The 22,682-nt window shown below is 43.3% G+C and overlaps 1 protein-coding gene across 1 annotated transcript; it reads right to left on the bottom strand.

The window, feature by feature from the left end:
* Nucleotides 1–11,481: 11,481 nt before the first annotated feature.
* On the bottom strand, nucleotides 11,482–14,563 carry LOC138284866 (nucleolin-like). Its single transcript, XM_069224089.1, has one exon. It carries the CDS (start codon nucleotides 13,749–13,751, stop codon nucleotides 12,072–12,074), a length of 1,680 nt encoding a protein of 559 aa, XP_069080190.1. The 5' UTR covers nucleotides 13,752–14,563; the 3' UTR covers nucleotides 11,482–12,071.
* Between the last annotated feature and the right edge of the window lie 8,119 nt (nucleotides 14,564–22,682).

Genomic DNA, 22,682 nt, shown 5'->3' with positions numbered 1-22,682 from the left:
CAAAGAGGGGCATGTGGACCGCAACTTCAAATGAGAATCATGTATGCACCTTCTTTGCTGCTGCCCCTTCCCCGAACCATCATAAGGTCTTTATTGAAACCAACTTTCCTGATGAAGGGAGCTTGCATTTGCCAGGATGCCTCGCCGATATGTTTTTCTCAAAGTGATGTAAGAACTTTTATCAAGGTGTGCTAAATGTCAAAGAACTCCAAGCCCACCTTAAACTCCGTGCTAGGGACTCAACTATACCCAAAAGTTTATAACTGATTACATTTGGAAACACAGAAATGCTTAGCTTCCCAGGTCTATGGGCGACGTACTGCACACAGCACTTTTAGATACCAGTCAGGCCAAACAAAGTAATCTGTATACTTGCACTCAATTATCCAATCTTTAGCTTTTATCTTGTTCCTTTAAGTTTCCAGCACTTTAAATGATATTATCAAACTAATTTAACGCCTGGGTGAATGTGGTGCTCATTGTGGTTTTAGAAATAATTTTATTCAGCAGTTTTGAACATCCATTATTTATAACGATTTGTACAAGGTTTGTTATGATTTTTATCAACTAAACAATACATTTGACATTGACATCACATTTTCCCACTGAAAACTGACCATTGTTCGTAATGTGCCTAGCTGTGGACTTCGGGCCCTAACTCAGTTGTCACATAGGGAAACCTAGCAAACCTGTACATTTTTGAAAAATAGACACCTTGGGGAATCCAGGATGGGGTGACCTGTGTGGCTCTCACCAGGCTGTGTTACCCTGAATCCCCTGCAAACCTTTAACTGAATAAAAACAAATTTTTCTCACATTTCTTTGATGGAAAGTTCTGGAATCCACGCAGAGCCACAAACTTCCTTCCACCCAGCAATCCCCCCCTCCCCCCAAGTCTTCTGATAAAATGGTACCTCACTTGTGTGTGTAGGCCTAGTGCCAGAACAAACCAAGGTTCATGAGGGTCCCTCTGTGAGGACTCCCACTGATGGTAGTCTGATCTGTTCCTGCCACAGGCACTAAGCCCAGCCACACAAGTGGGCAGACTTTTTATTGGTACAAGTGGGGAAACGCTGGGTGGTAGGCAGTTTGTGGATTCCTTCTGATTCTTGAAGAATCATGGTACATTCTGAGATTTGCAGGGCATTGTGAGTATGAAAATTGACAGGATCCCCAACAGGCACACCACTCTGTACTCCCCTGGGTGTGTAGTTTTATGAAATGCCTGGATTTAATAGGTTTTCCAGGGTAACCGCCAAACTCCTGTTGTTGATGTTGCCACATTGTGTCTTGGACCCCACACTTTTGCAGGCACTAGGCCCACCAACACAGGTGAGGTACCATTTTTTTATCAGGAGATATATGGAACTCTGTGTAGCAGAGCCAAATGCCAGCTCACACACACCCCTCCAGCCAAGCGTCAGTCCACGCACACCGCCAGCCAAGCGCCAGTCCACACACACCACCAGCCAAGCGCCAGACCACGCACACCGCCAGCCAGGCGCTAGTCCACATACAGCGCCAGCCAACACATACTGCCATCACATTTTTTTTAACCAAAAAAAAACCCAAAAAACACAAACCCTTTTAAAGGAAATGAAAAAAACATTTATCACTACCAACACACAGGTCTAACTAAATACATCAAACTACTGCCAACCGTGAAACTAAACAAAAAATACAAAATAATACAGACCAGTCAGTTCACTTTTATGCTCACGGTTGCTCCCAATACTTCTGTTGCATGTGGTACAATTTAAAACACGTGGGCACTCACAGCCCAGGAATAGGACACTCATGGCAGCACACATGACTCTCCTTCTGCAAGCCTCTTCAGACACAGAATCTACATCGCATATGGGCAACAGTTGTTTGGCTGTAAGAGGAATGTGATAAGCAAAGTGGCAATCTTTCAATCTAGCCACATCCTCCACCACTCCAACTCTGGGAACACTTGCATGCTCCACAACAACAAGGCTAACTATCAGACTGCTAAAACTGAACAAAAGTTATCTTTGAATCTGGAGGACAATCCTTGAATACAACAAATGCAGTGAAAGTTGCTAAATTAAACAAATGGATAGCCAACTTCTTATACCAAACGTAAGCCTTACGAACAGGTGTGTAAGGCTCCAACCTCTGATTTACTCTATCCACAACACCCATGTGCTTATTGTAGTCTACAATGCACACAGGTTTGCATGTGTCAGCTACCTGACCCCCAAAGTCACAAGTGAAGTAGTTTCATTAGGAATGGTTGTCAGCATGTGGATATCTCTCCGGTCTGAAAATTTCACAGCTAGAAGTTCATCACGAAGTTCATCACTATGCAGAGCAATGCACTGTCTCCTCTGAAGCTTTTAACATACACACCCTTTAGGGTAACCTTTACGACTAGGGCGGACTGTGTCACAAGCAACAGTGTCCACTTTGAGCAATTCCTTGAACAATTGCACACCAATGTGGAAGTTATCAACGTATAAAGGGTGACCTTTGTTAAAAAGTTCTCTATCAAGTTCCTGCACAATTTCCTCACTGACATCAAAAGTGGACAGACAATCCGGGTAGTCAATAGAACAATCCTTACCAGTTAACACCCAGAAATTATAGGCATAACCACTAATACTCTAAGACAGCATATACATCTTAATTCCATAACGGGGCCCCTTGCTAGGAATGTACTGCCTAAAAACCAAACAGCCCTCGAAAAGGACTAAAGACTCATCACAGCTATTTATTTCCCTTGAGCATAGATATCTCAAAAGTGATCTACAAAATGATCAGGATCAGGCCGAATCTTGAAGAGATGGTCACAATCAAGGTGATCTTGTGGCAATGCTGAAGCATTATTAATAAAATGCAGCATCCGAAGCAGAAGCAAATACAGAGCACGTCTCATGGTTGCAAAAAAATATATAGCTGTTGCCATCAAAGGACTAGCAGACTAATATGAAGATAGTGATGGCTTCTTTATCAAGCCCATCAAAAAATATTAAACCCAAAACCTTCTTCAGCTTATCCAGATTTGTATGAGTCCACTGGTTAGCTCTAGAATGAGGCTTTAGTCTGGCACTGTTGTCCTTCAAACTCTGTGCAGCATACAAACAATCTGGTCAATAATCTCATCCAAAAATACATTGTCCATAAACAACTGAAAGGAATTTATAAGCAAAAGAGTTTTCAGTATTGACTCCACGCCCTGCAACACCACAAAGCAGGCAACACATACTGCACCATGTTTGGGGTAACACAGACTTACGCACTTCCAATGGGAAGCCTTTCAGCCCCAGGCTGCAATCCAAATTCCTCTTGCTGCACTGTCAGCATTTCGGATCCCCCATATAAAGAGGCGTTTCCTCTACAATGAGCATAGCTTCATCATCAGACGATTCCTCTTAGACAGAAAATTCACTGCCCGAATCTTGGACTTCCTCCTCTGCTTCAGATGCAGTCAGTCTCAGACCCACAGTCAGGGGAAGATTTGAAAAGTAAACCAACAACATGCAAGCAGTATTCCTGCAGCTAGCCATAATCCTTACTAATAAAAGTAACACAACAAATAAGTCAACAATAACCAATACTGCATAAAATAAGCAATAAACAAGTGTAGCTTTATCAAACAGAAAATAAAACTACTGGCATATAGTAATCTGGAAGGAAACATTAATAAATACAAAGCACACAATGCCCTAAATACTCAGAACCGATACCATTCACTTGCCAAAGACTGCCAGACTCTGGATCACCTCCACCTACTCTGCAAAGACACAGCACGTACCAACAATATCCCACTAGAAAAGAAAAACAAAAGGAAATCACACACACGACAACACAATACACACCCTGCACAAATCCAAGGAGATAAAACAGAAGCTAAATATGCTGCTATTATTACACCATTAAAAAACACATTAATGCAGGGCAATAATATTAATTTGAAGTAAACAGTACACAAATCTTTTCTTACCAAACACCTGCAACTACAAAAACTGCAGATCTACCAGTGCCGAAACCGCAAGCAGGAGCCGCCACATAGGAAATCAAAAGCTTTCCAATAGAGTAAAAAGGAAAAATAAAACATTAATATCATAAATGGAAATGACAAGAAATAAAACAGTTAAGAAATAAAACAGTTAACATTATAAAACACTATGAAATCTGACCTTGGAGGCAGATAAGCATCTCAGACATCCGATTTGCCTTCAAGAGGGCACAAAGAAAAGTCAAGGAAATGCCATCCTAAAAGGGAGTGACCCTTACTCCAGCCAAACACCACTTCAAACACACCGTTATTAAAATGGCGGCAACACACATTTGCAGCCAGAAGCCATTCCACACACACCGTCAGCTAAATCCCCAACTCAAACACACCGTGAGCCAAACGCGTGCGTGAGCCAAACGCCAGTACACGCAAAGCCATCCAAACTCCAATACACGCAGACTGTCAGATGAACTCCAGTTCACACACACACACAGAAACTTTCCTTGGTGTCTAGTGCCTTGGGGGCAGATGGGCCTAAATATATGGCTCATCTGCTCTAAGGGCGGGGGCAGAAAACAGCCAAATTATTACCCCAATAATCGGGAGTGACCCTTGCCCAAAGGGTCGCTCCCTGATATATAGATAACATACTGGTTTTCTGTCCCCAACGCCCACCCCTCCACACCCCCAGGAGGCAGATGGGTCTAAAAATATGGCCAATCTGCCACTAGTGGTTGGGGAGGGGCAGAGAGCAGCCAAAGTATTGCCCAAATAATGGGGAGCAACCCCTGCCCTAGGGGCCACTCCCCGACACATCAAATAATAAAATCCCTGGTGTCTAGTGGCTCTCTGCTCCCTTGGGGGCAGATGGGCCTATAAGCATGGCTCACCTGGTCCAGAGGTTGCAGAAAACAGCCAAAATACTGCCCATATAATGAAGAGCAACCTATGCCCAAAGGGATGCTCACTGACATATAAAAAGAGAAAATCCCTGGTGTCAAGTGGTTTTCTGCCCCCAGTGGGGGCAGATGAGCCTATAAATATGGCCGATCTTCCCTGGGGTGTGTGTGGGGGGGGGGGAGGGGCAAAATATTGCCTCCATAATGGGAAGCAACTATTGCCCAAGGGGTTGTTCCCCAACATATAAATAAAATCCCTTGTGTCTAGCTGCTTTCTGAGATGGGCCTAAAAATAAGTCTGATCTGCCCCCAAAGGGGGCAGAGAACAGCCAAAAACAATGCTAAAATTATTGGTGGGTGACCTTTGCCCAAGGGGCCACTCCCGTACAAAAAATAAAAAACAAAATCCCTGGTGCTAGTGAGTGCATTCCTGCGGCACGATCGTGGTCCCACCCATGATTGCGCAGCAGTAATGCACTGCAAAGAGCTACAGGGGGAAAAGGAAAAACTATTTCCTTTCCTCTTGGTGCTTTTTTGCCCTCCCCAATCCTTCCCGGGAGGAAAACTCACCTGAATCCTCCGGTGCGCTTGAAGCAAACTTATTCCAGTATGTCTCCGGCCTTCTAGGATGGCGTCTGCACGCGGTGTGTGTGCCTATTTCATTAGATCACCAGGGGTGGGGGGCATAGGTGGGAGCAGAAGTGCTTCCACTTCCATTCCAGGTGGGGGCGTGTTACGGGGTAGACTTTTGGGGGAGCACTCGCGCTTTCCTCATGGGTGGGTGCTAGGACGGCTTAGAGCCTTCCTCAGCACATACCCAAAAGGTGTTGAGGACAGCTCAAAGCTACTGAGCTGTACTTGAAAGCTCCAGGAACTTGCCGTTCTAGCAACGTCACGAGGTAGAAAGACATTGAATTATCATTGGAAAGTGATTGAATAATTATTTGAAAGGCCCCCACATAGAATTAACGTAGAAAACTGACTCCCCCTTTGAAAGGCCCCCACATAGAATTAACTTAGAAAACTGAATCCCCCTTGCTTGGACAAACACAGAGAGTCTGCTTAGTGCAAAAACAATCAATTAGTAATTAAGAATCTGATCATGGAACCATTAACTTCATGGATAAGCCTAGATCACACTCGGTCTTGCAATTTGCTTCCCAACAGAAAAGAAAGATTGCCAACTCGTGAAAGCCACAGACATATATCCCTGGCAACCTGATATTCTTGTTTAAAAACATCAATCCTTTGTCGGCATAATAAGTAGAATTAGAGAGATTCTGCCACACAGAATGAGCTTGTTGGTCCACAAAGCATTAATGAACCTGAAACCGCCTGCCAAGATGAGACATCATAACAAAACCTGTAAAATGTATAACAATCGGCCCCACTTAGTTTACGAGCACCCAGTTGGACAGCTTGATAGAGCAACCTCATTTCAGTGGACCCATTATAAATGCCATCCTCACATGAAACTCACTTCTGTATTCAACGCAATTGAACATGGACAGAAAAGAATGTAGCTAAGCCTGAATACAGATGAGAACACTTACGTACGCACAGAAGTAAGGACAACAATCTCTTGAAGGCCCTCGTACGAAGTACAATGTAGAAAGCTTGTAAAAAAATGTGTAGATCTACAATACAAAGCCATATATCATTACTTTCACTAGCAAGCAGCAGGAGCCAGGCAGTTGTGGGCAACAAGAAAGTAGCTAAAAGGAAACAACCAAAACATTCAGGCAGTGAAAGCAATTGGTGCTCTGGACAGTGGCAACATCTGGAAACCAAAGAAAACATTTGGCACTCTCGTGCAAAGTAGCAGCCTGTCTGTCTTTGCTGTAACTGAGACAAAAAAAGTCAACCCTTGGACAATGATCAGCCTTAATGAGTAGGCATAAAATATGCTTGCTGGTTTCAACACTGTAAGACACATTGCTTTACAGCAAAAAAAAGAAGTTACTCAGCAACGATAGCAAAACCTGCTAACAAATTAAATGCATGCACCACTTGGAGAGAGTAATAAGCATTAAATCTCCCTTTTCCTCCCCAACCTTGATAGGGTGGACGGGGAGGATAAAGGAGATGTGGAAGGGGGGAAAGAAGGCTTAAAAAATAAAAACTTTTTTTTTTTTTTTTTTTAAAAAGGCAACCAAGATTGGGGGTGGGGGGAATCAACAAACAACTATGGGTGATCTGCCTGAGAGGGGAGGTGGCCCATAAACGAGAGGGAGCTGGAAAACACAAGAACTCTCATGGAGTGCTTAAACAAAAAGTAAAACATAGTTCCCGAAACGTGAGCAGTGGAAGGACAAGACAACAAAAATCAAGAGGATGGGAAAGAGGCTATGCACCTTAGGAGGGACAAACACAAGAAGAGGAAAGTAAGACACTGAATAAGAAGCAAGCAAATTAGAGTGACAAAGTAAACCAACGGTACCAACAGTAAGCAATGGGCAGGCTTAAGCCCACTGCAAGTTTACAATAGGTTTTTCGTAACCAAATATCTTGCACTGTCCGATAGGCTTGACCTACAAAGCGAGCAGTGGCTCAGGAAGTACTTTAAATAGCAACAACATCACAATCTGCAACTGAGCCAATGTCGTGAACAAGAGTAACTGTCCTATGAGGGACAAAAACAAGAAATTGAAAACAACATCCAAACAAATGGACAATGTCAGAAAACAACACATCTTTGTAATTACGTGTAACATGGTTCTCCAACTTTTCTATAGTGAGAGATACTTATTGTCACTGAAAATCACTAAGCGCTACTAAAGGCCAAGAGATTTGCGCACTGTTACCAGACACCCCCCAAGTCCAGCTTCATTGACTTTAAGCCTCATGCCCATAGGGCCACATATTATGGTTTGAACAAAATACTTAGGGCCCGATTCACAAAGGCAAACTTAAGTTTACTCTATTTCTCTATTCACAAGCAACAATTTAATAGTAACTTAATGACTGCAGAGACTCTACAGTGGTGGGCAGGAACTCTGCACATAACACCATAGGCCTGTCCTATCTTTTTATATGAAGAGTTCTCTGGCCCGCCTATGGAGTCTCCACAGTTGTAAAGTTACTGTTAAATCATCTGTGACTGGGCAGTCGGGACGGAGACCTCTGCACAGAAAAAGATAGACTTGTCCTATCTTTTTCTGTGAAGAATTCTCTGCCCCGACTGTGGAGTCTCCACATTTGTAAATGTATTGTTTGCCTGCGAATACAGAAAAAAGAGTAACCTTGCACAAAAGTGTACGTTTATCTTTATGAATCGGGCCCTTGAACTAGGGGCACATTGACAGGGTCCGCCAAGAGTGTCAATGAGACTATGGCCTGTGGATATGTATTAATGTGTATGAATGGGATATAGTTGTATTGGTGACTGAGAGCCCGTGGCACAGGACATACCTTTCACCAAATGTAGCACCATTGCATATATATTACAAACATTTTTTCTAATATAGGAGAAATTTAAACTGTAGAAAAATGTTTCAGAATATTGAACATATTTCTGCACCTTAAGTTTCTCCCATTTAACCCCTTGGTCGCGAAGGACGTAACAGTTACGTCCTGGGACTGGCTCATGGGGGAGCGCAAGTGCTCCCCCCATGAGCCCCCCAAGCCAGGGATGGAAGGGGAATTGCTTTCATTTCCACACTCCCTCCCCCCCTCACCAGTGAGGTCTGATGACCTCATCAAAGGCCGCCCCCATAGCACAATCGGAAGAGAAATGCTTTGCATTTTCAAAAAAATGTGTAGGTTTGCTACATTTCCCTAGGTGCCAGCTGATCTATAGGCCAAAATCCACAGCTAGGCACTATCCAAAAAACACGTCAGATTTCAATGTAAAAATGTGATGTGTCCATGTTGCGTTTCCTGTCGTGGGAACTAGACCTACCCACACAAGTGAGGTATCTTTTTTATTGGGAGACTTGGGGTAACACAAAATAGCAGAACAAGTGTTTTTACCCCTTGTCTTTCTCTACATTTTTTCCTCCCAAATGTAAGACAGTGTGTAAAAAAAAGACTTCTATTTGAGAAATGCCCTGTAATTCACATGCTAATATGGGTACCCCGGAATTCAGAGATGTGAAAATAACCACTGCTTCTCAACACCTTATCTTGTGCCCATTTTGGAAATACAAAGGTTTCTTTGAAACTTATTTTTCACTCTTTATATTTCACCAAATTAATTTCTGTATACCCGGAGATACTTTTGGCATATTGTCCTAAAAATAAAGTACCTTTATTTTTAGTATATCTGTGTATTGTGTTTTCTTATGATATTGGGCATATGACACCAGTGGTGTAGTAGGAGCTTTGCATGTCTCCTAGTTCAGCCTAAGCTGCTCTGCTATAGCTAGCTACCTTCTATCAGCCTAAGCTGCTAGAAACACCTCTTCTACACTAATAAGGGATAACTGGACCTGTTACAGAGTGTAAGTACCCCTTGGTACCCACTACAAGCCAGGCCAGCCTCCTACACCGGTATACAATGAAAACCTATTGCAAGGTACAGCTTCTTTATTGGCTCTGGGTACCTAGGGTTCTTGATGAACCTACAAGCCCTATATATCCCTGCAACCAGAAGAGTCCAGCAGACGTAACGGTATATTGGTTTCAAAAATCTGCCATGGCTGGAAAAAGTTAGAGAAGAAAACGTGGACAGAAATGGCTTTTTTTTCACCTCAATTTCAATATTTGTTTTATTTCAGCTGTTACTTTTGGTAGGAAAACCTTGAAGGATCTATACAAATGGCCTCTTGCTAAATTCAGAATTTTGTCTACTTTTCAGAAATGTTTAGCTGTCTCGGATCCAGCATTGGTTTCACACACATTTCTGGCACTAACTGGAAGGAGGCTGAAAGCACACAAAAATTGTAAAAATGGGGGATGTCCCAGTAAAATGCCAAAACTGTGTTGAAAAATGGGGCTTTCTGTTTTAGGTATGCCTGTGCCTGAAAGCTGGGAATATGGTTATATTAGCTCTGCAAACCCTTTGTTGATGCCATTTTCGGGGGGAAAAACACAAGCTTTCTTGTACAGCCCTTTTTTCCCAATTAAAAATAAATAAAATTGCTGTATTTTGGTCAATTTATTGGTCTTTTCCATGGGAACCCACAAACTCTGGGCACCTCTAGAATCCCTAGGATGCTGGAAAAAAAGGACGCAAATTTGGCGTGGGTAGCTTATGTGGACAAAATGTTATGAGGGCTTAAGCGAGAACTGACCCAAATAGCCAAAAAGTGGCCTGGCACCTGAAGGGGGGAAAGCCCTGGCAGCAGAGGGGTTCAAGTATCTATAATGTTTGGTTATAAAAATGTCACTGTGTACACTAGGAAATGGAAAAAAATTAAAATGAAGAGTTAGCCCAATCACTAAGTTAACTCTTTATTTTAATTTCCTCTCATTTAAAAGCATTCAGAAACATTTTGTTCTCATGCTACAATATGGAGTTTAAAACTATTTTTGTTTAAGATTCAAATACACCAGTCCATCACCTCTGTGCATCCTTCCCCCCTACCCCCAAAGATGAGTCAGGCGCTGATCATTATTAGGCCCTACTACGTCTGCAAGCAGATGATTGAAATGAAGTGGCCTAACTAAAATAAACACAGGCTTCATTAACTTTAAAAGGAAAATGCAATAGTTATTTATAGGATTTTAAGATAAACCCAGCTCTTATTTCACCTACTATGAAGGAACAATGAAACATCCTCGGGAGTCACACTCCCCATAAGTATTCCTAGGGCAACTGTACCCAAAACACCCTCCAAGTTACTGTATCCTACACCATTCACATGCCCAGCCGATTTAGTTCTTAACTTCTCCAGACTTTATGGCCCTTTTCCATACCGTGGATCACCCCATATATTACAGGCAGCTCTACAGAGGGCCCGGGCTCCTTTCCTCTCTGTAAAATATCCTACAGCAATCCGCGCGTGACTGGCCAAGCACCCATGGTGCATGGTCCACTCTCATTTTCATGCATCTCAGCGACGCAATACAAAACATTGATGGGTGGAATACTTTTTATTTTTTTGACAGCAACACTGTAAATGCACCGGATCTGCCCAGGTATGAGACTAAAACTCACTGTGCCATAGGACTCCAGCTGCACCATACGGACAAAGCCCAAATAGGACAATACCGTCCTGGTGTTGCTTAGGTTTCGATTCATGGGGGGCCGGGGCTGATTGCTTTGACTTGACTGCTCCTATTGGAGTAGGGCCAAGGCTAATTTGATTTTGGCCTGTTCCTTTCTGACGCGGCAGGACAAAAAAAACAAAAACATACGAACTAAACTGCGGCGCAAACTAATTACCAGTGGTTGAGATTAATTTAAGGAATATGTTAGTTTTCCATGCTTCTCCACATCAGCATCCTTTCACGAGCTTTTGAATCACAACTCTGTGTCGTACATACACTGAATTGTGACAGACGGTTTGCCCCAAGGTCCTCACTCGAAAATATCAGATCTGCTTGAATATAACAACTGCAATTATATTTCCGGTCTGAATTATCCACTGCAGCCAGCAGCTACCTGCTCTACAAGCCAACTTGCCTGTTCATACCGTCTCAAAGATAAGACTGCTCCATTCTTTAATCATGTTTATTGTCCAGATCATTTAACCTTAAAAATAAGGTCTCTCGAGCATATACAACAAAGATTTGTACTTTTTTTTTAGTACAGGCACATGGAAATTAACATAAAAACCACAACCATATTCTCACACAATAAAATGTTATGGGTGACAGATTGAAAATTACTTCCCACGTTCATCTCTCTTTAAAAACATGATTCCTTAGTCCCTGTAGCAGGAATCGGAAAAGAGAATTGCTGCCAGAATTCATCCCATAGGCTACACTATTCACAGATGGCCACCTTAAGGTCTTCCCATCCAACCACATACAGTTTCAGAGATGGTTATAAGCATGAACAAGACTATCATGTGTAATTCTAACAGCTAGTCCTGCCTTTCTAGTCACCAGCTATTTGCATTCTTGGGCATGTGGTTTTATTTTCCTCATTCGAGCAAGTAGCAGAATACAAAGCTTGGTTGTCTAATAAGCTAAGGACAACCAAAGGTACTACATAAAACGGCCATTTGAGGAGGTGATGTGAAATATGAACAACAATCAAATCTGTATTCCTCTATAGAGAGATAAGAGTGGAGGTAAGGTGCTTATTCAGTCAGTTTGATTTTTTTCCTTCCGAATTCAGATTTGGCTCCGCCACTTCCACTTCCCCTTCCCCTTCCTCTTCCACGGGGTTCACCTTTTATTGTGCCTTTTTCCGTACCTCTACCACCACGAAACGTGCCCCTGCCTCTTCCAACATTATCTCCCTTTCCTTCAAGTATTTTTCCACTGCCTCCTCCTCCTCTTGCATTTTCTCTTTTGGACTGGGCAAAATCTACTAGTATCTTGTTACCATCTATTTCCCCATCTTCCATTGCTTCTTTTGCTGCACTGGCATCCTCGGCAGTGGGGAAATCCACAAATCCAAACCCTCTAGATGCTCCAGTAACCCGGTCGGTAACTATTATAGCGCCCAAAGCCCCAACAAAGGCTTCTTTCAACCTTTCTTCTGTTGTGTCAGCTGAAAGCCCGCTGACAAACAAGGTCTTTGATTTCTCTAATGGTGCGCCCTGGAGCTCCAGGCATACATGCCTACCTTCGATTTTTACATTTTTGTGGGATTCCATTGCTTTCCTTGCACTTTTCTTGTTGGGATACTCAACCAAGGCAAACCCTTTGGATCTGCCTGAATCATCTTTTGGTATTCTAATGGAAACGTTGTTCTTAAAAACGTTCTGGAGTGAGGATTCTGTGGCTTTATATGCTAGGTTTTTCACAACCACAGTCACCAAATCACTCTGCATCTGTCTACCCTTTTCACTTGCGTACTGTAAAACAATTGACCTCCCTCCAACATCGGTGCCTTGATTCTCCTTTAGAGCATTCTCCATCTCTACTGCAGATTTGAATTCTATGCACGCAGCGCCTTTGCTTGTGCCCTTCTTCTTTGAAGCGAGAGTTCTTATATTTATAGCATTCACAAAAACTTTTTGCAGCTCATCAGATGTTGTGCTGTACGGCAGGTTCTTGGCAAACAAAATTCGTTCAGTCCTTTCTTTCTTGGCTTTTATGCTGCTCTCATAGCTTTGAGCTCTGTCCATAGTGGTTTCCAAATCAAGAATTTTCGCCCCATTTAGTGTAAGAGCTTTCTGCAAATCTCCCTCACTGGGGAAATCGACATAACCGAATTTCTTTGATCCTGCAATTCGGACATCACAAACGGTGAACTTCTGTTCAGAGAAAAACTGCCGGATGGCTTCTTTCAATTCATCAAAACTGTTTGCAGAGTTTAGGTTGCGAATATGGAGCGTGAAGGTTTCAGTCTCTTTATTTTTTTGTTTCTTTGCTCCTAGTTCACTTTTTTCCAGAACTGCCTTTTTCCGCTTACTGGATACATTTACATTTTCCACCATTGCATTATCACCTACGTCGTCATCACTCTTCCTCAAATCATCATTTCCATTGGCAGGTGGTAAATTGATATCTGCGACAGCCTCTTTAGGCTCGTCATCATCCTCCATTTCTTTATTGTCTGCCTTCTGAGCCTCTACGGCCTTCCTTCGAGGACTGATTAAAGACTTTGCAGATGCTGTGCGCTTCTTGCCAGGTGTAGCTGGCATCGCCCCCGGCATGGGTGCCTTCTTCCCAGGGGTACCAGAGACCTTAGCTGGTTTTCGTGTTACTTTCCTAGGTACCGGCTCTTTTTCACGACTGTTTTCACCGCCTTCTTCAGGTGGCTCTGGGTTTTTTCTCTTGCCTTGCTTTTTTGGTGTGTTCTTCACCATGATGGCTCAAAGTGGTGGAAGCGCTGCCTGCGGCGGCAGTTCAGAGCCCCAGGTGGTAACAGTTATCTGCCGGGGTCCCACAAGTCTGGCACAGTCAGGGGGCTCACTCGCGCGACTGCCGGCGGTGTGGGGGGGGGGGGGGGGGGGGGGGGCAGAGATATCCGGGATGAAAGGAGAGGACGGGAAAATAAAGCGAACCGAGCCTCGCGACTGTGAAGTGCAGGAACAAGCGTGGTCATAGACATAGAGAAGAGACGTACTCCGCTCAGACATAAAATAATCACTATTGACAAGGAAGAAATACGCCTCGAACGATACAGAAGAAAGACTCTACAATCAGCGATCGGATCGCAGACTTCTAGTGTTTAAAAACGTCCTGGTCTTTAGTTTTTAAAAAAATCCGCAACAGAGAACCAAACAATATTCGTGACACCTCTATAAACCATACTCTCGCTCTGAGCTGTCTTTGAAAATTAACGGAAATAGCAACCCTGGCATTGCCTGAGATGGACACATATTTCAGGCTGGAGAACTTGAACAGCGTAACTTCAAAATTGTCTTCTTATTATTAACGTAGGCAGCGTTTGGTGGAGAAAGTGCATAGAGTGGGCTTAAGGTGAGCCAACTCCCCATTTTTAGGGTCGAGTCTGTGAGTGCGTGCACCAGCGCATGCATCTCGCTTTCGAGACTCTGTTGTGATCAGTAAAGAGCTTGGAGCCCGCCTATCGCTCACTATTTGTTGGTTTGCGTGGCACTCTTCGTTACAGCTTGGCAATTCGTCAAGGCTCGCCTGGCATAATTTTATGACAAGACCGGAGGCTCCTATTATGCAGTTGTCTTTTCTTTATTTCAATAGCAGCTCCAGTCAAGATTCACTACAACTCCCATAAGGCAAACCACAAGTAGCCAATGGGAGAACAACAGTAGTCCATAACAGTGCACCAATTACTGTCGTATCCACGGAATAATACCCCTATTGACTGAAAACAGCCCTCTTTTCTTGCTGCTCCTCAGTCAAGATAAGTATTATTTCGTTTTTCTCCTCAATTTAAAGTTGGAGCGTCGTTTGTACGTGTTGGGCATTAAAGTTTTTTCACTTTCGTTTTTAAGGGGATTGTTAGATCGGCTTGTCAGCCGCAGGTGTTTTCTATTCATTTTCCGGCTCGCGCGCGGCCGGTAACGGTCTCTGTGACCGTTTGAGTTTCTTCAGCACGCATTGGCTTATTTCAGCCGACGCGCGTGGAAGAAACTGATCGCTTACCTCGGCGCTGCTCCTATGGCTCTGCAGACGCTTGTCGGAGCAGGCTCATCGGCTTTGGAGTCAATTTCTCTTCCCGGCTCGGTCTCTCTTCAGTTAACTCCGCCCGTGGGCGGGGCCGGATACCTCCTTTCCTCTCTGTGAGAGAGGTTTAACCCTTACCTGGCTTGGTTGAAAGAGGATTGTGTTTTCACATTGTTATCATGGATAGATCTCAGACTCAGTTAACTCATGAGGAGGAGGAAGATGTTTTAAAGGAACACTTAAATGATTTTATTCAGTCTTCTGTGGATCAGGCTATGGTTACCTCTTGGCAAAAACTGTCAAAAAATTTGGAAAATTCGGTGGTTAATATCGTGTCCAAGACCATGCTGGCCCATTCTGCGGGGGAAAGCAGAAAGCGTCCAATCTCCTCAAAAAATAAAAAAGAGACTCTAACTGGAAGTGACAGTGTTTCACACATGGCGGAGGACGTGGTTCCTCATGGGCCTCCTAATAAGGAGGGGTTAATAGCTAAGTCTATGAGAAAATGCATGATTAAAACCAAACACATTTCATCTCCTATTAGAATAACAAAGATTTTGGACACAGATGATGAAGTAAACGCTCCGGAGTCGGATGAGGGTAGTTCGGATGAGGATGTTGGAGAGTTGCTCTTCCCTCCTCCTCTCAAAAAGCCCAAATATGTTTCGGAGTCCTCAGCCATTCTGAATTCGGAAGGGGTACCTATGTTTGATCCGGGAGATATCCAACATCCGAATTCCACTGAGTGGCTCCCCTCAGAACATGTGGCGAATTATGTCACTGCCAGACTTCGTACTCCCTTGGATAAACAGGTCCGGGCGAAGTTAAAATCGGAGTGTCCCCGCCCGGCTCTGTCTTCTAACATAACGGCGACTCCAGCGATTGATTCTTCGCTCCTGACTTTCTTTACCAGATACGACAAAGATCCCCGTAAAGGGGTGGATAAAGCCTGGTCCACATGTCAGGATAAGCTTTTGGACATTGTGGGTCCCTTGACACGTATATTTGATATAGCGGAAGCAGCTCGGCTGGAACAAGTCGCCATTGACCCTGAAACGTGCCCAGCAGGACAAAAAAAATTGCAGTTTTATTTTTTAAAGCTAACTTTATTTTATTTTGCCAAGTAATCTTTTCTCAGTTTCTACTCATGTTTCCTTTTGATATTGCTCGTTAGAGCTGTTGTCAAAAGATGACAATTAACTTGTTCTAAGTATGCAAGAGCTGTTGCATTGCAAATGCATGCTCTGTTTAAGGTCGAGCCTGCGCGTGCATGTGTTGGCGCATGCGTTTCACTTGCGAGACCCTGTTGTGTTCTATAAAGGGGGGTGGAGTCCGCCTGTCGCTCATCATTTGTTGATTTGCGTGGCACTCTTATTTACAGCCTCGTAATTCGCCATAGAATTCACAGATGGATTATTGGATTGGATTTTACTTTGTTCATATTCCCGCCTTGCGTGGCAGTTGGTTTGTGTATCTTTATTGTGGCACTTGTGTTACTGTAATGAGAAAAACTCAATAAAGAATTGAAACTCACCACACAGCTGATAACTCCCCTCAAATACTACTAAAAAAGAATAAAACTGTCTCATCAGGTAGCTTTAAGTGATTTCATCAATTGGTCCATTGATTCCAAACACCCTTACATTTGCAGATAAACCAGTTGCGCACATTTACATTCCTTTCAGGCTATGAGGCTTGTTTAGCTGTCTGCCACACCCTCTGTTTCACAGCTTAGGAGACTCCTTTCCTTACATTTCAGCTGAAGCATTTCAGCAGTCATAATAATCAGTCCCGGGACAGTTGTCATTTCCAAAAAAATATAGGGGTAATTTTTTTCATAAATTAAAGACCGTGCTTGGAATAAACATCTAAGTACCAGGAGAACTGGGTCTGTTACTGGGAAGGTCCAGATCAGTTAGTGTATTTCTGGGAGGGCGGCAAAAATGTTCATTATGTAAACATAGACCAACACTAACTGGGGGTCCTAACTTGGTGGAAGCCACTCCCCCTGGATTTCTTCTTCATGCTTTGGATAGACCTGGAAAAAAGGGGAGGTGGTTTGGCCATCATTTGCTGCAAACTCTTTATGATCTCTTTTTTAGCGACCCTGCCTTCAGTGTGCGAAGCCTTGCTTTTCAACATTCAAACCTCGCAGCATCAGTGCTTTAAAAGGTTCCTCTTATAGCGTCCCCTAGGTCCATTTATATTGCTAATGTTTGCTTTCTGCTGGAAGATGGTTTGAGTACTAGTGGTCTCACTCTGTTGGTGACAGATCCGGATTCTATGTGTCTCTTAGATGTTATGGACAGTCTTGGTTTAACACAACTGGGTCAGGAACCTACCCATGTAGCCGATCACTTGCTTGACAGCATTTTCTCCAATCACCCTTTTCTTAAGTTCCATGGAGTACTGCCACCTACTTGGTCTGACCATTCGTCCGTCCTGTTTAATCTGGCCCTTCCACATAGCTCTTCAGCCACTAACATTCTTTCCAAGCCAGTTAAGACTAGACACTGGACCAGAATCAACCCTCTTGTCTTTCAGGAACTTCTCGCCTCCTCACACCCGGTGTATTTAGAGTATGTAGAAAAGGCCACTACAGCCTTCATGGGCTGGTTATATGAAGTAGGTAAGGCAGTTGCACCAGAGACACTTAAATTATCTCGTCACCTACGTCCTTCTGCCCCATGGTATTCCGGGGATCTTAAAATTAAAAAAACTAATTTGTAAATGACCGGAGCGCCTTTGGCACAAAGCTTACAACACTATAGAGAAGGGCAAATATAAATCTTGCCCTGCTACCTACAAAGATTTGTTAAGGAAAAAGCTGCTTACATCACTAATCAAATAGATAAATCTAAACACTCTTCTAAAGAACTGTTTAGCATAGTTAGAAAGTTATCCTCTCCTAGTACGTCCACAGTTTTTCAGCAATCAATTGCTTTGAGATAGTATTGAGAAGCATTTTCAGAACAAAGTGGAACACATCTACTTTGATTTCGGCAGTCCTAAAGCACTCTCAGTGGAACTCCCCCCCCCCCAAAGTCAAACTTGATCGGGCTGTGACCTTTTTACATCCTGAGCTAACCTTTTTCAATTTTGCTCTTTTCTCTCCGAACATGGTCTAGGTCCTTATTCTCGCATCCAAGTCCAGGTCCTCTCTGGACCCTTGCCCAGTCCCTATTTTTAAATTGGTGCCTGATCTTTTGTCTAACCATCTTACCATCTTGTTCAATACCATCTTTAAAACAGGCTATTTTCCTAAGGCCTGAAACACAGCATCAATTCTACCATTGCCTATGAAACCTAATATTAATCCACTGGACCCTAACAATTTCTGGCCTATTTCCCAGCTCTCAATGCCAGCAAAAATGATAGAAAAAAGCATGAATCTCCAACTCTCGACTTTTATTCAGTACAATGGCCTATTAGAAGACACACAGTATGGTTTTACAGGAGGCCATAGCACTGAATCAACCTTGATTAAATCAGTTGAAGACATCAGAGAAGCCCTAGATTCTGAAGGGAAGGCTGCCCTGATCCTATTAGTTCTTTTGGTGGCCTTCGATACGGTTCACCATGAACATCTGGTAGACCATTTAGCATCTATTGGAGTACAGAGAGGAAACAGTTTGTGGAGTTGGACTTCTTTGTTTCGCAGCCATTTTCTCTTTCTTGTGGGGCCCATCAGGGCTCTTCCATCTGCCCAACTCTGTTTAATATCTATGTCATGTTGTTGGCACCCTTAATCAGATCCTTCAGGTTTGCCCTGACTTCTTACGCCGCCAACACACAAATTATCATCTCAGTCGCCAACCAAGTCAATAATATGGGCAGTCTTTTTCATGATTGTATGCTGGCCATTAGCCCTTGGAGGAGCAATAACTGCCTAAAATTAAATTCTGATAATACAGAACTTATTTTATTTGGCAAAAATCCCTCCTTTTGTTCCCCATCCTGGTGGTCAGCAGAACTGGGTCTCCTGCTCACTCTCGTTAGGAAGGCTAAAAACCTGGGAGCCATCATGGACAATAAACTCTCTTTTGGAGACCAGGTTAATTCTTTAACCTCCTCAACCTTTTTCAGTCTCAGGATGATCAAAAAGATCCTAAGGTTCACTACGGGAGAATCTCTAAAAATTGTTGTATCGTCCCTTATTCTATCAAGGTTGGATTATGGTAATAGTTTAAATCTAAATACACAGGGCCAACATCTGAATAAACTACAGGCACTTCAGAACACTGGTGCTAGACTCCTATCTGACACTCCTAAATTCAGTGCAATCAAACCAGTAATTCAGGCACTTCACTGGCTACTGGTCAGAAAGTGAATCAGGTTTAAATCCTTATGTGCAGCATTTAAAGCTCTGCACAACACTAGCTCCGCTCATCTCAGACAGAAATTAACCTGGCATTTTCCTAATAGAACCCTCCGGAACTCCAACTTAAAATTCTTGACTGCCTCTCTCTGTTCACTCTGCTCCTGGCCTGCCCTCAGTCATAAAGCCCTGAAAACATGGTTATTTTGCAACGTGGTCTCTTCTTTCCATTTCCTGTTTCGATGGAGCTAGCAATAGGACACGCACAGGTAACAGTGCGCTTTATAAATCTCCTTAACATTAAAATTAACATCGGCTTGTAAGTTGTGTGTAGCACCTGCTGTGACAATAAACAAGTTAGTTCATGCTGTAATATTCCTTACATGCTCTTCTCAGTGAACCTCCCCTGCCACTGGTGGGATGGGCTCTCCCACAGCCTTTACAGAAGAACGGAAGTGTAGGTTCTGTTGGCAGGGGCGGGGGGGTATCAGCAAGAGTTCAATATATCCATTCCCCTGTCCTACTTGGAAGAATGAGTTTTGCCCCTGGACTGGCCAGAAGTTGGCAGTTAGTGAGGTAGAGTCCCTCCTGGACTGGGAGACATTGGCGGTTGGTGAGGGGGATTCCCAGACTTTCCATCCCTAGGAGCAGGCACTACGTACCCTGCTGACACCCGAGTGAGTGGTGGCCTACCTCAAGGGGCAAACTGCTAATATCCTGGCATTCTAATCTGCCCTCAGAGATGGACCAGAAGCATAGTGGTGCAACCGCTACCAGTGAGTCATCCACGTGGATCACAGTGATGGTGGACCCATTTCCTTGGAGGAGTAAAGGCCACAGTTTATTAGCTACTTCCACTTACAAGCAATCTGTAATATTTTCACTTTGTGCTCTACATTCAAAGTGATAGCTTCATATTATTTCCACAGTCTGGTGAACATTCACTGGTACCATCCCACAATCCATCCAGTGAGGCATTCCATGCGGCAGTGATGTTGAGGGGGTACACTTGAGATAGCTGTGCTAAACATATTCATGAACAATTCATGCATAAACTGTGGGCATAATCTTAACATGGACATGCGTCATTCAGCATCCGTTAATCAGGCATGCCTGGTGGCATTTGCTCCCAGTAGTCATACCTCAGACAGTCAGCTGCTCTGGGTAGACTTCCACTTCCAGTGGTCGTGTTTCACTCACCTTCACTCCGACCAGGCCTGCCATACGGCCCAGCACTCCCTGTGCATTCATGCCCTTAAAATTGAATGTTGACTGGCAAAATGTATCCGTCCTCCCACCATTTCTGGGTTCTTCCCTTGGTCTTGTGGTTGTGGCTTATTCTACAAATGGGTTTCCTAGGTGCCACCTGGGCCAGAGCCTTACCTTGTAATGGACTGGCTTGTAAGTTGCAGCAACTATAGCTGGTTGTTTTTGTCCTCAGGAAGGCCCTTTTATAGACCTTTATTTCTTCAAAACTCTATTCACAACCCATTGTGGTTAGATGATCGTGTATGACTGCCACAGAGTCATGTTGTCCCCCCAGGCCAGCATTTTGCAAGAGCTGTTAAGTTAATTAGGCTGTGACTCCTGTAGCTAATTTCAATTCTGTTAAGGAATTTAAACATGGCTTTGTTTAACTGCCTTCTTTCTTGTGATTTTGGCTGGTGCCAACGTTTCCTGGGAATTCTGTCAGACCAAAATAATCACTGTGGTACTAGGTTCTCTGTTTGCAACCACAAGGAAACTCTTTCTCTTCTGCAGGAGTGGCCCCTTGCTTTTGGCTGTGAGGTAAATCACATCCAGATGTGTTACTATCATGCCTGGTGAGGACAAGTGACTTAAGTGTATCTAGAAGCACCACTTCCACATGTATCATTGCATGCCCAGCCTACCTATCCATGCTACTTCGATGGAAACAAAATTGTGCTCTCTATGGTGATTGTTCTGATGTATGCTTAGGTATGCTGTTAGGTAATAGCTATCTAGGAATGTTAGCTATGTATTAGAATGTTAGTTATGCAGTGGAATGCTTTCAGTGTGGTTATATGCTGGTTGTTTTTAGAATGTATTTGGACAGTTACTTGTGGTGCATAGTCTTGGGTGTCACAAGGCTTGCTGCCTTTATCTTCTTCAATTGTGTTAGATGTGTTTACCACGTATTTTTGGCGACGAGCTGGTCAGGCAACCTACTCAAGCAGCCTAACCCTGAGGACAGCGCTTCCTTCACCCCCTCTTCAACTCCTGTGAGGATTTTCAACTACAATATATTCTCAACATCTCCCACATGTCATCTCCTCCTCACAGCAAGTATTCAGTGGATATTTTAAAATATTTTAGTACTAAGTGTGTGTTTGGCATCAACCGCTTTAAATGTGCAGCGAGCACAAAAGTTCACGTTCAAGCATTGAAAAACTCACGCTTAGCCCCGAGTGCATGCTCTTTCCTCAGCATAGTCCTAAAGCTTCTCGAGTGCGTCTCGTGCCTTGTGGTAACTGGCCTGTTCTCAAGCAAAGAAGATTAAATTACTCTCTAAGCCTTGTGTATATGTTGTTGCCTCCTGCTGGCATTCGTTCAGCAAAGGTCTCAAGGGCAATCTAGCCTTCTTCCATTCTTGTATCACAGAGCCACCTGGTGAAATATTATTCTACTTCAGCCTACTTTTAGCTAATAGTGATGTAGTTGGGGACCCTGAACACTATAAATCCTTAAAAGGACACAATGACTTTCAATCACAGTATTATTATCCACCAAGTTTCTTAATGTTACCTGGAAATCCTCCAACTGAATGTGAGGATTGGATTGAAACTTTTGAGAACTATTTACAAGCACTGGGTGGTATAGATTTTCCTCTAGTCAGGAGAAAAGCTCTTCTTTTGGGTCTTTAGGTAAAGAAGGGCAACATGTATTTAAATACCAGTAGTAAGTGATAACCAAGGAACTGAGATCACTGATGTTTATAAGAAAGTGAAATTCCGCTTTCAGGCTCATTTTGTAAAGAACATCGTTATGCATTGTCATATATTTTACACTCAAATGCAAAAGCCCACTGAATCAATAACAACTTTGTAGATAGGTTACGTGAACTAGCTGACAAATGTCAATTTGGACAAATGACAGAGGAGCTCATAAGAAACCAGCACATCGTGCAGTGCCATAATAAGAAATTACATGAACGACTTCACTAGTAATCGCTCACTTAAAGATGCTATAACTATAGCTAAAGTGGTCGAGGAAAGCAATAATTGTATGAAGGAGATGCAACAAATAGAACTTAATATTGTTGCTGAGATGGCTGAACTGCAAGGTAGTGTGGATCAGATAAACACTGTGG

The sequence above is a fragment of the Pleurodeles waltl genome, chromosome 3_1 (assembly GCF_031143425.1).
Source record: "Pleurodeles waltl isolate 20211129_DDA chromosome 3_1, aPleWal1.hap1.20221129, whole genome shotgun sequence".
In the NCBI taxonomy this organism is placed as follows: domain Eukaryota; kingdom Metazoa; phylum Chordata; class Amphibia; order Caudata; family Salamandridae; genus Pleurodeles; species Pleurodeles waltl.
This window is presented reverse-complemented; position numbering and strand designations above follow the sequence as displayed.